This window comes from Daucus carota, chromosome 6, assembly GCF_001625215.2.
Source record: "Daucus carota subsp. sativus chromosome 6, DH1 v3.0, whole genome shotgun sequence".
NCBI lineage: Eukaryota > Viridiplantae > Streptophyta > Magnoliopsida > Apiales > Apiaceae > Daucus > Daucus carota.
The window spans coordinates 19,369,561-19,386,364 of NC_030386.2; the positions used below are offsets into that span (position 1 = coordinate 19,369,561).

At 36.7% G+C, this 16,804-nt stretch overlaps 4 protein-coding genes across 4 annotated transcripts; 1 reads left to right on the forward strand and 3 right to left on the reverse strand.

The window, feature by feature from the left end:
- The first annotated feature begins 1,573 nt into the window (after positions 1-1,573).
- Positions 1,574-4,797, forward strand: LOC108224993 (glycosyltransferase BC10). Its single transcript, XM_017399774.2, has 2 exons — positions 1,574-2,644; positions 4,009-4,797. Exons 1-2 carry the CDS (start codon positions 2,081-2,083, stop codon positions 4,648-4,650), a joined length of 1,206 nt encoding a protein of 401 aa, XP_017255263.1. The 5' UTR covers positions 1,574-2,080; the 3' UTR covers positions 4,651-4,797.
- A 1,339-nt stretch (positions 4,798-6,136) lies between these two features.
- LOC108192925 (pentatricopeptide repeat-containing protein At1g10270) lies at positions 6,137-8,331 on the reverse strand. Its single transcript, XM_017359464.2, has 2 exons — positions 6,479-8,331; positions 6,137-6,330 (listed from the first exon to the last, which is right to left on the reverse strand). Exon 1 carries the CDS (start codon positions 8,199-8,201, stop codon positions 6,486-6,488), a length of 1,716 nt encoding a protein of 571 aa, XP_017214953.1. The 5' UTR covers positions 8,202-8,331; the 3' UTR covers positions 6,137-6,330; positions 6,479-6,485.
- Positions 8,332-9,806: 1,475 nt separating this feature from the next.
- LOC108227003 (SUN domain-containing protein 1) lies at positions 9,807-11,171 on the reverse strand. The gene is made up of 2 exons (XM_017401996.1): positions 10,622-11,171; positions 9,807-10,283 (listed from the first exon to the last, which is right to left on the reverse strand). The coding sequence occupies exons 1-2, from the start codon at positions 11,156-11,158 to the stop codon at positions 9,966-9,968; spliced, it is 855 nt and encodes a 284-aa protein (XP_017257485.1). The 5' UTR covers positions 11,159-11,171; the 3' UTR covers positions 9,807-9,965.
- Positions 11,172-13,542: 2,371 nt separating this feature from the next.
- LOC108226001 (SUN domain-containing protein 1) lies at positions 13,543-14,692 on the reverse strand. Its single transcript, XM_017400954.1, has 2 exons — positions 14,096-14,692; positions 13,543-13,845 (listed from the first exon to the last, which is right to left on the reverse strand). The coding sequence occupies exons 1-2, from the start codon at positions 14,690-14,692 to the stop codon at positions 13,543-13,545; spliced, it is 900 nt and encodes a 299-aa protein (XP_017256443.1).
- Positions 14,693-16,804: the final 2,112 nt, after the last annotated feature.

The following is a 16,804-nucleotide window of genomic DNA, read 5'->3' on the forward strand; positions in this document are numbered from 1 at the left end:
GTTTTTCTCTACTTCTTCGACATGATAATTATTCTTGCGAACTCAAATTTAAGATTCCACGTAAACTTAAGTAGTCACTACAAAAGTTTGAGTAAGGACAATTTTCTCTTACACCAAAAAGAAAGTAATTTTATATTCGATTAGTCAAAAATTATTTTTCAGTGATTAATTAAAAAATTTAAATAAATAATTTTTTTGTTAGAACACACTTGTAATCAAGATTGTGTGATATGCTCACAAATTTTAAACAAAACCTAACGAAAATAAAATGGTCGCAGTCGAAGTGCTACAAGAATCATCTCGACAAAAATGAAAAGCCAAACACGGCCTTAAATTGTGTCCATTTCCTTCCAACTCCATCCATGGTGGGCTGGTGGTACCTGGTGGTGGTGGGCCAGTGGCTTGAAAGCTTGGAGCCGGATTATTTGTCTTTATTGCGCTTCTGACGAGTCAAACTCTAATCATAGTACCTGGATGCAGGATACTCCATAGAAAATTAAAATTTTGAAAAACATGGGCAAATTGGAGAAGATTTTTTAATAGTTGAAATTTCAAGTTTAATTGTGCAGGATTTAAATAATTTACTAATTATTGTAATTCATTATTTATTATTTTTCTCTAAGAAATACTCATTTTATATAAATTGTATCGATAACATATTGATAAATAAGGAGATTTTTTATATACGATGTATCTTCTCATTCATGATCATAATCGTAAATATTTAAATAATAAAAATTTTATTTTTAAAAAACAATACATGAAAACAAGTATATTAACAATTTGATATTGATATCATATGATTGTAAAATAACCCACTTCACATATTTATATTTAGGGTCGTGTTCAGTGAAAAACAATTTTAAGATGAGAACACTGAAAACATTATTGTTCTGCTGCATAACAATACAACATTCAAAAAATGAAAATTCTTCGAAACTTCTGCATTTTTTAGAAAGTGCAGAACAATTGCTCTCACTATTCTCACATATAAAATGTTCTTATCCAAATTATCGTCTTTACATTTATAAAATTAAAAATATTGATTTATCTTTTGCAATGCCGGTTCTTAAATCGGATCTCGGTTATCCGAAATTTATAAGATTACATACTCACACATAGAAGTATTTTTGAACGCCTACGAAAGGAAGGGTGGTAATTTGATCATTTACCGATCTGGGTCTGATAGATCCTATTCTTTTGAAGGTAAAGGTCAATTTTATTATAGAGCCGTATGCAAAATGGATAAAAGATGCCCTTAGGGTTGTGGTTGTTCAATTCTATCTTTATTTTTTTCTTTTTATTCTTTATTTTTCTTTTCTATTCATTATGCAAAATAGAGGAACCGCCCCATTTTCAAAAAAAAATAAATAAATTCGAACCGCCCCATTTTCTCCAAGTAAAGCACCCGATTCTCTTCCCCACAAAGAAAAGCACCTAAAGAAAACTTAGGTAGTGAACCATATGCGAAACTCTCTAAAGAAAACTTCAAACAGAGCCTTAGGTAGTGCCAAACTACTCTACTTGCAATAATAATTACATAAAAACCGAAATTTTGAAAATTATATCCAACAATTAATTGCAAACCCAAGATCATTGTCATAGATTCTGCCCTGTACTTCCAAACACACACACACACACACACCTCTCCCTCCCTCCTCACATCTCTCTCTCTCTCTCTCTCTCTCTCCCGTAACATACATATAAAAAAAATCTTTATATCACACAAACACAATTCCTTTAACCCTTACACCGATTGCACTCTTTAATCACACACAGACACATGTATACATACACTTATTTATATCTGTGTGATTAATTATCATGTATAGCTTAAAGTATTTTCAAATTGATCCTATGTGGTAGTATTGATCATAAATGCTGTTTGAACTGAAAAAGATTGATTTTTTAATCAGCTCTAGGATGATTCTTGTTCCAATCGATTGAAAGTTTGTTACTTTGTGATTTTGCGGTGGATTTGTGTTGGTTTGTTTGGTAGTTTTGATCGGTTGTAGTGAAATTGCTGTTTTGTTTTCGTTTGGGTAAGGTTTTAATGGTGTTTGAAGTGGGTTAATTAGAGATGAGTAGAGGTTCGAGAGATGACTTGAATTGTAAATATGGTGCGGTTTCTGTTAAGGATTCATCGGTTGGACTGTTTAGATTGATAGTGTTCTTGATAATTTTCGTCGTTGGTGTGGTGATTGGGTTATTATCGAGTTCTCATGTTGATAGGTTGTTACAATTAGAAAAGCAACAATTTTATGGAAATCAAACCGCGTGGCATGAGTCTGGATATATTAATGTTACTGTTAGTTGTCCGGATATACCCAAGTGTGAGAAAGAGGATTGTTTGAGTATGAAAAGCTTTTTGGCACCGAAGAATTTGACTCATAGAATGACGGATAAGGAGTTGTTTTGGAGAGCTTCGTTGGTGCCATTCAAGGTTGAATATCCGTATGTTAGAAAGCCGAAGGTGGCTTTTATGTTCTTGACAAGGGGGCCATTGCCATTTTTGCCGTTGTGGGAAAGATTTTTCTATGCACAGAGTCGGGAGTTGTACTCAATTTATGTGCATGCGCTTCCTGGTTTTGAGCTCAATGTGACTGATACATCTGCTTTTTACAAGCGGCAGATACCTAGTCAGGTACGGTTACATTCAATTTAATGACTAGTGTGAAATGTTTTCAGCTCACATGTTTTACTCTATATGTAGATGATCATGTTTTATGTTCTAATACATTCTAAAAAATTGATTACCACATAATACTAATCATTTCAGTATTTTGTTCACTATTATCTAAGTACTTGTATATATACGTAGCACACTAGCAGTAGCAGAGTAGCTGAACAACAACAAATAGGGAAATAGCAAATTATGCAACTTGAAATTTTATGTCGAACATCTTAAATTTTATTTTTAGGTACCATAAATGTTGGGAGTTGTCTTTTATGACAAATGTAAGATGACTGCCTCAGTATAACTTGTCCATATTTCACAAGTTTAGTGCGGCTGGTGTTAGGAATATGCATTAATTGAGTTTTAGTGTATCCAAATATTACATGTGTACATGGACTCTTCATATAAAGGATTACTGGTAATGCTTTTTAGAGATGTAAATATGAAGTAAGTAATGAAATATAGTAATTCCTTACTCCTATGAATATCAGGAGTGAAACCATTTTTTTTATTTATTGAGCGAGTTGATGGTCACCTTATGATGATTTGAAGAGGCAGCCGAGTTCTGACATATATGACAAGGAACCTTCATTGTAAGAGTCTTGGTTCCCTGCATGATTGTTTTAGGATTTTGATTGCCTCCAATCTTATAGGAGTAACCAGATTATCAAGATACAAGTATGTATCCTAAATGATTGATAAAGAGCAAAGACTACTCCAAGCTATCATTACATGTTTAACGAACAATCAATTGTCTCTAATGAACGTGGCACACTTATTGGCACTAAAAAGTTTAGTTGCAGATCTGACAATGATTTGCTACCTGAGTCCTGATGTTTTGATTCTGTCATCCCTACTCAAATTAATGTAGTGTATTGCAACTACTATGCGACACATTCTTTTCTTTATTTTTTGTGGGATATGGATTTGGTGTATAGAAGATTATACAGTACATCACATTTGGGGATATTGCTGGTTGAATGGATAAGAAAGTTTTAAAATTGATGCTCATAGGGAATATCTTATAAATTGCACTCGGTAATAATGGACACTGTGGTGTTAGTTTATCATTTGACACACTTTAATATTTGATTTTATGGTCTACCTGTATAGCATAGTGGTCTCAATACCTTTGTCAAAATTTCTAGTTTATCGTTTTTCTGGCTTTAGAATTTGGTATTTATTTCTTTTGTATTGGAGTTGGTATATTTCATCACTACACGATATTATATTGTGCTTCACTATACATATGGTATGCTATAGCTGTCTTCCATATCATATAGCTTCCTGAACATTTATTTTAAAGCAAATTCTTTTGTGTTTCATTGCAGAAGGTTAAATGGGGGACAGTATCTCTTTTTGATGCCGAGAGACGTCTTCTAGCTAATGCACTACTAGACTTCTCAAATGAGCGATTTATTCTCCTTTCCGAGAGTTGTATTCCTGTTTACAACTTCCCAACTGTATACAAGTACCTCACAGAATCCCAACACAGCTTCGTGCAGTCTTATGATGACCCATCTCGCTATGGTCGTGGCCGCTACAGCCGCTACATGCTCCCTGATATTCATCTCCGTGATTGGAGGAAAGGTTCCCAATGGTTTGAGCTTAGCCGGAATTTGGCAGTTGGCATAGTCTCAGATACTAAATACTACACACTGTTTAAGAAGTACTGCCTGCCTGCATGTTACCCAGATGAACACTACCTTCCAACTTATATTCAGAAGTTTTATGGACCCTTCAATTCAAATCGAACCGTTACATATGTTGATTGGTCACAAGGGGGGCCTCATCCTGCAGCCTTCACTGCTGAAAATATAACAGAAGATTTTATACAATACATTAGGAACAATGGGACACTCTGTCCATATAACTTTGATGAGACGCCTATATGTTACCTCTTTGCCAGGAAGTTCGCTCCAACTGCATTGAAGCCTTTACTGAACCTTGGTATGACAGTGATGGGGTTTTGAAATAAATGATATTGACGAGTTATCTGCTAGTTTCTTCTAGTAATCCCATTAAAATATTTGTCAGATTTGATTAATTATTTAGTAGGTAGGATGTACAGGACCTGGTAGTCAAGCTTCACCGTTTAAAAGGCTTAGTTTAGTAGTTCACTACTGAGGAAGTTATAGTTTTTGTTAATTGAAGTTGAGATACTCCCTCTGTCCCATTTAATTGTATACGTTTCTTTTTAACTGTTCGACACACATTTCAATGCTCTTATAAAATATAGTTTCATTACTTATTTTTCAGATTTTCTTTTTCTGAATAAAAATAGAACATCCAAACTTTAATTCAGAAAAAGAAAATTTTAAAAATAAATTACACAACTATACTTTACAGGAGCATTAAAGTCCGTGCCGCGTCCCCGTCCCCCAATGTATACAATTCAGGGGGACGGAGGGAGTATTAAGGAATGTTAGACGATAAATACAAAATTTTCTGCTTATGACAGGCTTGTTTTTACCATGGCTACTTGAGTAGCACACTTGGTGTTTACTTTTTACTGTATGAAGAAGCATATTGTTAATCAGGCAAGAGCATATTATGATGACAATATGAGAGCCTAGTCTAATGCAATGAATCAATGCAAGAGTCTTTGCACTGTGTCCGATCTTTTAGAGATCTTCTAGGCTTTAGCAGCAATACGACATGGCAAAAAGGTTTTCGAAAAGGTTTTTGCTACAAGTGGTGAGGAGAAACTGTAAAAGTCCTCTGCTTTAGAGAAGCCCTGAAACAGCATTGTCATGCCTAATGAAGAGAAAATCTGAAGTTCTGTGCTTTCTGTATCTTTACTTATGAACCATTGCAAATGGATTCACAGAGGCATTCTCAGGCGTTGCTGATTTTGAAAATCTTTTCACGCACCTTGCATTTCAGAATATCCCAGGTATATTAATCTATACGATGGGCTTTAACAGTGAGTGGAGATGCAAAGAGTCCCGTTTATATATTTCAGTAGCCCTTTTCTTGGGCCGAATCAAACAAACCATACCTAAATTCAGACAATACAACTTGATCGTTCACCCCGCAACCACTGACCATGGAAATGACCTATATAAAACTGCTACCAAAGGCTTATTTAAGCCTTAAAACATGGAGAATACTTGGCAAAAAAAAAGAGGCATGGAAGACTGCGATCTAAGCATTGATATAGTTAAGTTGATATGCTAAAAGTAATGGCAACAAGACGTATCAATATTTAACAAATGAACCCTAAACTTGCTATCTAAAGCTTTGATTTATGATGAAGCTGCCAGATAGTATGACAAACATAATGAACAGCATCCATGAGCGCCAAAAATAGTATCGTTGAATGTATTAGAAAACCAACTGCTATACGACAAAATTTTCTTTTTTTCAGCGCGCACAAAAATTCCCTGCCAAAGAGGAAGTTTGTTCTATAAAGCATTACAAATTACAAATTAGACAAGGTTCTGTAATTCAAAAGAAAGCACGAATATAACTATAGAACCGTGGGATAGAGAAAAGAAAGATGAACAGAATAGTTCATAATTTACTATGCTGGCGATGTTTTGCTCCAGAAATTTAGAATATACTAAATCATTACATATAACACACCAAATTCAATGAGAATGTCACTGTTATTGCCAATAGATGTAACTTCCACCAAAACATAAAGGTTCCTGGTTCAATAAATATTCAACTAGTCAGTAGTAACACAGCATGACATGATCCATGATCACAATTCTGAAACACAAACTCGACTTCGCTTATGGCAACTAAAAATGGTTACTCAAACTGGGCGAAACAGAGAGTTCTGCAATTCTGTACCTTAAACTCAATATGCAGGTTGTCTGGGATTTCGAGGGGGTCCTGCTGGAGGACCACGTGCTGCATAAGGAGGATATCTTGCATGCATAAGTCTGTTAATCTCTTCATCCCGCCCCGCATTGCCAAAAGTCTCGGACAAAAATTGCTCAAGGGGTGAAGTGATGCCTACACCATATCTACACATCTGTCCAACTAGCTCAAGAACAGCATCCAAATTACCTTGCTGGCTAAGTGCCCGAATTACAATATCGTAAGTAGTGACATCCGGTCTCGGCTCTCTTTCTGCCATTTTAGTCAGTATTGGCACACAATCCATAACCTTACCATTTTCAATAAGAAGTGAAAACCATTGATTGGCGTAAGGAGGAATTACCCGTAGACCTACATCCACCATTTTGATATACTTTTCCAAAGCATTATCAACCCTCCCCACCTTGAAATATGCATCAATCAAAGTTCGGTAAGTTGTAACATCCGGATTCAACGACCTTCCACATAATTCCAAATATACCTTTTCAGCATCATCCACCATGTCATGTTCACAATACCTCATAATCATATTATTAGACCCTCCAACGTCCATCATAAAAGGCTTTGACTTTGCACCCTTACCCACTTTCTTAAACACTTCATACGCCTCAGCAATTTTCCCCTCCTTAAAACACTCATTCACCATTATATTAAAAGTATCAGAATTCACAGCCTGTACTGTAGGCGGAGTATGATCATCCAACATCTTATCAAACAAAGCCTCGGCCTCAGCTTTCCTCCCATACCTAAGCAAAACCTCTAAAAGCACATTACAAGTTGCTGGCACCATCCTAAACTCTCTACTCAGCAAATACTTATATGCATCCATCGCTTCCTTCTCCTTTCCTTGCTTAAAATACCAATCCATAAACGTGGCACTCACAACCCCATCGTAAACCAAACACCTCTCCTTCAACTCATCAAAAAGCTCGTTCGCCTTCTCCAAATCCCCCAAATTCAAAAACCCCGAAATCAAATTATTATAAACCAACGAATCCGCCCCATGCCCCTTGTTAATCATCTCTCTAAGCAACTCCAACGCGTCCCCAATCCGCCCCGCATCAATCAACCCTTTCGTCAAATGCCTATACGACACCGACGAGGGTGAAAAAGGCGCATTCGCAATAATATGCCTATAAACATCCATAGCAATATCCACATTCCCCATATCACAATGTGCATTCATCAAAAAATTATAACTAACCACATTTGGCACAATATTCGACTGATTAAAGAAATACGCAAACAAGGCAACCGCATCCTGATACCTTTTCGCCCTATGCATCGAAGCAATTATAGCATTACAAGTAAAAACAGTAGGCCTAGTATTAGAAAATACAGACTGTCGGGCCACGATGGAGGCATTATCGAGATCATTGGCCCGAATGAGGGACTGGACCCGGTTGTGCAGCGAGAGGCGCGGCCCGACGAGAGCTGACGTGGAGTCCGGCAGGCGCGGCGCGTTGGGGTCACGCGTGGGGCGCGGCGCGTTGGGGTCGCGGCGGAGGGCGTGGAGAGGGGGCTCGATGCGGAGGCGGCGTTTGCGGCGGCGGCGCTCGGCGGCGGCTTCTTCGGCGGAGGAGAAAGCGAAGGTCCGGAGAGGGATGAGATGGGTCGGGTTCGGGTTGAGGTGGGGATGGGCCAGGGGGTGAGTCCGGGAGAGAGAACGGAGGATTAGGCGAAAGAGAGTCATGGTGATTGAATAATTGGGAGAGATTGGGATTTGAAACCCTAGAAATGGGGGAGATGAAAAGAGGGGTTTAGTTAAACCCTAAAAATATCTCAAGTGAAAATGAGAATGATAGATCATAAATGTGGGGAGAGATGGAGTATAGCGTACAGAAGGGAAAAAAAAAACATGAGATTTGACTTTTGTAAGGGATTTGACCTTAAATGCTGATACTTTTCTAAAATTCATTGGAAATTTATCGTGTGGAATTAATATGATGGAATTTATTTGATGTGGTGATTTTTGAATGAAAATAAATAAATATTACTCCCTCTGTTTTTTTTATATGACGTTTTGATTTTTGGCACACACTTTCAAGTGCTTTGACCGGATAGTTAAAAATATTATTTTTTAAATTTTCTTTTTCTGAATAATAATATATAATCAAAATTTTTATTCAAAAAAAGAAAATTCAAAAAATAATATTTTTAACTACCCGGTCAAAGCACTTAAAAGTGTGTGCCAAGAGTCAAAGCGTCATATAAAAAAACAGAGGGAGTAATAATTAAATATATGAAATTATATGAAATTTGATATCATATACATAACATTCCGAACATTTATAATTTAATCATCATAATTATTAATATTTTTTATCAGGCATTTAATTATTAATCCTAAATAAAATTATAATTTCAAATTCAAATATTATTGTTATGGTAATAATTTTGCGTAACTCTAAAAATATCCCACAAACATATGACATTCGACAAAAGGAGAATTTATCTTTTGCATAACTCTAAAAATATTAAAATATGATCTTTAAGTGCAGATTTCATGGCCTAAAACGATTAAGGATTTATTCTGTGTTGACTCAGGTTCTCGGTTCGGCTCAGCTCTGGATCACCCGAGCGAGATCGTTTAAGAACTATAAATCAAATTAGTCAAAAAGAAATAAATTGATTGTTAAGAAAGGTTTCAAGATGGCTGTTACATAATTCTGGTATTTCGATTCCAGCTATTGCAAGATACATGACAAAAAGGGAATATGGAAAATGGACACTTGCTAATGCTATTCGAGTATCGACGTCCACTCTTCATCACATTAAGTTTTTGTTTATCTATGCTTATTAATCACTTAAATATTTCTACATTTTCAAACATGTTACATGTCATTCATATTGATGCAAAATGATTTTGTTTAACAAAGAAAAATTAGAGGTATTGGCTTCTTCCTGACGAGACTTCTTCGTTGCGTAATTATAAAAACTCTCATTTTATTATGAAAATAATGTTCTTATGTGGAGTTTCAAGACCAAGATATGATCACACCACGAACAAAAATAGTAAAAATTGACCTGCTAGTACATTGCAAACAAAACCAATGAATAAGGTCACTCCAGACTTTAAAAGACATACAATGGTTAAGTCTTAAATTACTAGGACACGATATTTGATTATGTTTATAAGACATACATTGTCGGACTTGCTCTCAACTTATTAAAACTACACCAAAAATCTCGATTCCCATCCAGAAGCATGATCTGTGCAATAAATCCACTTAATGTAAACTGTTTTCGATATAAACATGGACTCCAGGGTTGATACTAGTAAGATATGCAGAAAACATGAACAAGAAACAATTCCCAATCCTTTTAGAAAAATGTCAAAGATTTCATGGCAACAATATATGGTCCTATCTTGAAATTACCTAAACACTACTATAAAATCCGAGAGCTAAAGCTAAGAAACGATCAAATGCCTAGAGGGCAATAAGCAAAGATTGCTCTAATTGGCATATGCCAAGGGGACCAAAGAATCAGGCTCATGACCATGAACCCTGAAACGATATATGCTGGTGTGAGAAGCGCTTCCATGGTTTGATGTGAAGTCGAGCCTTATGGTGTCCACGACGCCTATGCCACCGTCTTCTGGGAGCGATACATCAAAAGTCTGAGCATTGCTCTTCTCAAGGTCATAGGTGAATCCCCCCAGAGGAATCGTTTTGTCAGTGTTTTCTACTGAATCGGTCTCTTTCTCTCCGAACCAACCAGACACGCTGCAGTCCTTGGGAGCGCTGGACCTCTCGTTGTCATAAGCAACACTCTGTTGGAGACACAATAAGATGTATTTAGTTGCAACATTTGCACAAAAATTATCAAATTAAAGTAACAAACAACCACCAAATTACCATACGAATTATACATGGCAAATGTTTCAATAATAATGACATATAATGAGCCATGATAAGAATGGACACTTAATCTCATTCTCAGGTTGAGGAGGCATTGACGGAACCAGGATTCCCTGATAGAGTCCGGGCTAAAATATGTGTCGTTAATTTTTGAAAGTCAGACGGGCTGAAAGTAAATTTTCACAAAACAAATAACATCACAGATCAACAAAGTACAAACAGAGTGCACTTCAGATTTATAAATACTTACCTTAGGGACATGTTCCAAGGTAACAGCCTCAGGAACGATAGCGCTTCTGAGCTTGATCTCAACAAAGCCACTGCTCCCATTCAAAGCAAAACAATCCCCTGGCTCACCAAAACTAGGCCTCAACATCTTCACCGAATCAACATGAACCCCATTACGCCCCATCCTCGAGAACCAAACGCTCCCAATACCAACAGCATGAGCTTGCGAGTGCCTCGTGACATACCCTCCACCAGCAGCCAATGCATAGTCCGCCCTCCCTAGCCCATCCGCAGCATGTTTCTCAATCTCTTCTCTGACAATTTCCCGTGCAACGGCTCTAACCTCATCGACGTAATTATAACCAACACCGACACGAACATCATCCCACTTATAAACCGTCCAAACAACAACCTGAATCAACCAAGCGAGTGTGACTAAACATAATATTTTTTTTGTGAAGGCAAGTTTAAGTGCCTCGGGTTTTCGACTCCGGTAGGCCTTGGTTGTTGCTTTAATGGACTGGTTTGAACCTCTGTTAGCTTCGACTTGCTCAGCCATTGGTAGAGATTAGGGTTATTGAAACTGGAGATACAGATATTGAAGATATGTGTTAGTATATATAAAAGTTTTCCAGTGGTAGAGGTTTATAAGAATTGAAAGTCTGCATGGGAGGTTTTTAAGTTCGAATGGGTAACTGTTAACTCACTCTAGCTTAAACTCTACGGGAATGCTAAAATTTTATTAAAACTGAACTAAATTTAATAGTATACATCTAAATCTAAAAAAAAAAAAAATCAATAGATTGCCAACAATTTCATAAACAATTTATACAAAGTCTGTTATAAAATAAGTGTGCAGACAACACTGATTAGAAGCTAAGAAGATCAAACAGAACCACCAATCTACAGCATTAATATTGTCCGTGTCCAAACCCGCACGGATTTGTTTACGAGCTTCTCCCAAGAGGCCTCAGTTCTTTGGCTTATATTAAACAATTTTTTTTTTATCTTTACGATGTGGGACTTGGGTTGACAATAACTCAACATGTTCATGACCATACACCCTGAAGGTATGATGTGAAGTCCAGCCTTATCATGTTGACAACGCGATCTAGGCCATCGTCTGATGGTGGCGATGCATCTAAAGTCTGAGCATTACTCTTTTCAAGATCATGCGTGAACTAGACCAGATCAGATTTCTCAGTATTATGAGCAATATCATCGTCTTGCCCACTCAACCATCCAGATACCCTGCAGTCCTTGGGACCGCTGGACCTATCGTAAGCAGAACTCTGTTCAAGACATTATCAAATGTATTTGAGTTGCCGATTTACTTAGTAATTTGCAAATTGGAATAGCAAAATAGACGGCATTGAACAAACCAATTTACGATACCAGAGCAAGCATTTCATAACATTCTGGTGGAACCAAGGGGCTAGCCAAGGCTCCAGCCCCTCGTAAGCAACACCCTGTTCAAGTCATAATTGAGCGGACCAAGCCTGATCTTTATGAAAACCACTGGTCCAAATGAGCGCAAAACAGTCACCTGGCTCATTAAAACTAGGCCTTAACGTCTTCACCAAATCAGCATGACCCCCACCCTGATCCGCAAAACCCAAACACTCTCACCACTAACAGAAGCAGCTTGCGAATGCTTCTTGTTCTCTTCCCCTACGAATTCTCGTGCAACTGTTCTGACGGTCTAACCTCATTCAAATTATTATCAACATTATCAAAAGAATGAACCGTCTATAAAGTTATGGGTTTATGGTAGAAATACATGAATTTTCAATAAGATTTATCGTGTAATCCGTGTATGTGGAACATTACAAAATTTTAATATTAAAATTTGTTGAGTTCAAGTAATAGTTTTAATAAACATATATGAAGAAGAATAATCAGTGCTTCAAATTGTTGTGGTGGTGGTTTCTTGGCATCTGCAAAATCGTTCGGGGTTTCTGAGACCCTTTAATTCTCTCTGTTCTAACAAGTTGCTTCATGACTGAAAGGAAATTTAAAGGAGAAAGAAGAATGAAATACGAAGGAAAAAGAGGCTGATTACACCTCTCCTAGCAATGTTCAGAAATTGGATCCCGCGATAACTAGAGACCAAGAAGAGCAGCATTGGCTCCTGAAACACATGTTCTCTTGACTCTAGGTCCGAAACAGTTGATGTCTCAATAAAAAAAAACCGGTCTTTCTAATGTGTGCCCAAGGCACACAATAATAACTAAATTCTATAAAAATGGCCTATTCTGATTGGTGGAGTTGATGTGAATGCAGGGGGCCATTCTCATTTATTATTCATCCACCAATCAAAAGGAGCTATTTTTATTGGAGTTGGGGACTATTGTGTGCCCTTGGGCACACCATAGAAAATCCCAAAAAAAACAATGAGTTAGTTTATCTCCAACTATTTGGCCCCGGAAAAGAGTACCTTTCTGCATTAATAGTCTTACGTCATGTCTGAAGACCTTCTCGACTAGTTGCTGAATTGCAGTCTTCGCCAAAAGAACAGAGTCGGCTCAGATGCTTAGATATATAAGAAGAGGAGGATTTCCTCTACTTGTTTGTCGTTTTAGTACCAGACTACTAGCTGATATAATCCACTCGGGAGAATGAAATGTAAAAATTGATGATATATCTTATTATTTTAGAATATATGGAACTGCATATAATATTAACAGTACATTTAGCAAAGATTGCTGATCATATTAAATGTGATTCGAAAGTGGTTGTATTCATAACTATGACAATGGAGCACATAAATCAGCACATCATCTTAAACTCTAGAGCAATCTACACAAGGCAGATGAAAATCTAAAGCCTTATAAAGGTGAGCCATAAGCATAGAAATGGCTGTGCTAACACATCTCAATACACTCAAATTCAAAAAGCCAAAACTAAGAAGATCAACCACCTGAAGTGAATAAGCAAAGAATACTAAAACCTCTTTGCCACGGGAATAGATGAATCAGGTTTGTGACCATGAACCCTGAAACGATATATGCAAGTATGACAAGCGCTTCCATAGTTTGACGTGAAGTCTAGCCTTATCATGTCAACGATGCCTAAGCCTGCTGGTTCTGATACATTAAAAGTTTGAGCATTGCTCTTTTCAAGGTCATAGGTGAACTTGGCCAGAGGAAACTTTTTCTCAGCAGCATCTGAATCCATTTCTCGTCCTCTGAACCATCCAGATACCATACAGTCCTTTGGAGCACTGGACCTACTGTAAGCAACACTCTGTTCAAAACAAATTAGGACTTAGGTGTTTTAGTTACGAGAAATCACAATCATATCAATGGAATCACATTGTGATTAACAAATCATTCATTAACAATTAATAAAAATTATAGTGGAGTATTACTGCAATTTTATCTTAAAATTGGTAAAAACTGAGCACAAAAGCAAAACAGAAACGACATCGAGCAATTGGTGAAACAGATTACCATATCACATTAACAAGTACAGAATATGATGAAAGAATACTTACCTTGGCAACATGTTCTAATGTAACAGCCTCAGGAACGATAGCTCTCCTGAGCTTAATCTCGACGAAGCCACTGCTCCCACTGAGAGCAAAACAATCACCAGGCTCACCAAAACTCGGTCTCAACATCTTAACCGAATCCACATGAATCCCATTCCAACCAATCCCCGAAAACCAAACACCACCTGAAGCCTTGGAATGCCTCGTCACACGCCCTCCCCCCGACGCCAATGCATAATCCACCCTCCCAATCCCATCCGCGCTATGCCTCTCAATCTCTCCCATAACAACCCCCCTCGCCACCATCCTCACCTGATTATTCTCCGCGTCTTCTTTAGCCTTCTTATACTTCTCGAAAACCTCATCAAACTCGTGTCTTGACAACACCTCTCTTTCACTCAAATACTTCACCTCTCTTTCGCTCACACTTGCCCTGCTCAAATAAAGCATGCATGCAATCTGCACTACGCCAGCAAGTACAACTAGAGGCACCACGTGGCTCTTCCACTGTGGCTTGACGGACACGCCACCTTTTCGGCTAGTCTGGTAGGGTTTCGTGGTTGCCCTGGAGTCGGAATCTCTGGAAAGTTCGGTGGACATTGGAGAAGCGTCGAGGGAGGTGAACAAACGGCGTCGTGTTGAGCTAGGGTCGGGGATATAAATGAAAGTTTAGAGGTAGACATTGGGTGGAATTATCACACTTCTTGAATATTTAAACATTTACTCTATAGGTTTATAAATTCGTTCATTTTTTTTGACAAATACTATAGTTTTATAAGTTAGTATCTGTCCAAACAAATTCTCGAAATGAACCAAGATCGAATCAAGACCTGGGATGACAAAATATAAGTTCTTAACCGCTTGAATTATTGAACTATCCAACCGTGCTCTATATATTCGTTGATTAATCATCCATGACTAAAGTTATATTTGTGTGTTTTAGCGGTGTGGTCTTTGAGGTGCCACTCTCGTTTTATCCTTCTTACTAAACTAAAAATAGACTCGTCTCCCGTTGTTTCCATCCGTTTTGTTTTATAATTCGTTTCAAATAAAATCTATCTATTTAGAATTTCAATTTATAAAAAAAAAATATAAAAATGACCTTTTTTATTATACGATAACAATTATATCTATATGATATGTTCATATTCCAATATAAATTATATCAAAATAAGAATCACACACAATATTAGGCAGTATAATGAGAAGAATAGTCTACTGACTACATGGTCCTAGCTTGATATTAAAAGCGGGATGTATGAGAATGGAGATATTAGTGTCGATAAAGATCAATCAGGGATTCTTGGACTTACATGGGTCTATCTAGGACTTAGTTTGTTTAGAGCCTCATGGTCCTGTTAGATTTTGATGGACTCGGGTCAATGGAGAGGAAACTTGATCTTCGATAATTGATGATATTACGATCAATCGTTCACATATATTTTGGCTACTATGTCTTGAAGTTGTTGAATGAAGTATAAGAGGGGTGTATTGGATTGGGAGTTTAAAGCATTTTTTTGCATTCATGAAATCCGAGGGTATTCGATTGAGATTGTTTGAAATCCATTAAAATCTTGAGGTATACAATTGGGATTTCAAATTATGCTACAAAATCTGGTGGTATTCAATTGGGATTTTAAATTACGCTTTAAAATCCGATGGTATTCAATTGGGATTGTTTGAAATCCATTAAAATCTGATGGTATTCAAATGCTGATGGATTTTTTTGCATTTCATAAAATGATGGATTTTGTGGCATTCTTCAGTGTATTTTAAGTTTTTTGAAATCCCATCAAAATCAATGGGATTTTGAAGCAGTGTGCTTAAATCCTATCAACTCTGCGACATTTTATCAAGAATCCGCACAAAATCAAAATGAGACACAATCCATTAAAATCCATAGACTAAAAACAATCCATTAAAATCCCAATCGAATACACCTCTATAATATTATGTCTTAATAAATGTTCTTGTAAACATATTTAATCATTGAATAAGTCTAGCACCATTTGGTATATTATAATAGCGATCATGTTCTGAATTTTTCATGTTTCTAATATGATTGATATGTTAATTTCTCACATAAGATGTCAAATGTTGTTGCACAAAATTTAGATTTAAAAACTTAGGATGATAGTCAATCTATGTGTACATTTTTTATAAACAATTAGATGACATGCTGGTCAACAAATTGATCAATTAGGTTTTGTGAAAACTTTAGTCATCATTATTAAATGATATTGATGATATTGATATGATACATTTTGTATAAATATTAAAATATCTTCAAAATTGAATGTAAAGATTCCAGAGCTTGTGCTAAACTGACAATATAGATTTCCTGACGACATCGATCGTCATCTCTCGTATAAGATGCATACATATTTCAAATATGATAGAAACCAAATTTATGTGTCGTAATATTTTTGTGGGCCGGGTCTTTTGTATTATGGATGTTGGGATAGTAACATCTAATCGAGGATCAAAATTTTCGTAGAGAAATTAAAGTTCTGTATAATGAAACTAGTTTTTGTTGTAAGAATTTTATTTTATCAAGTGTTCTTCTATAAAATTAGGCATCCCCCCCCCCCCCCCCCAAAATCTTTCATAATTAAACTAGACTAATTAATTATTCAAATGTTCGGTCATCAGATAAGATATTTTTTTACGAGACAGGTACATGACATTTAAGATGTTACTGTCAGGTATGTC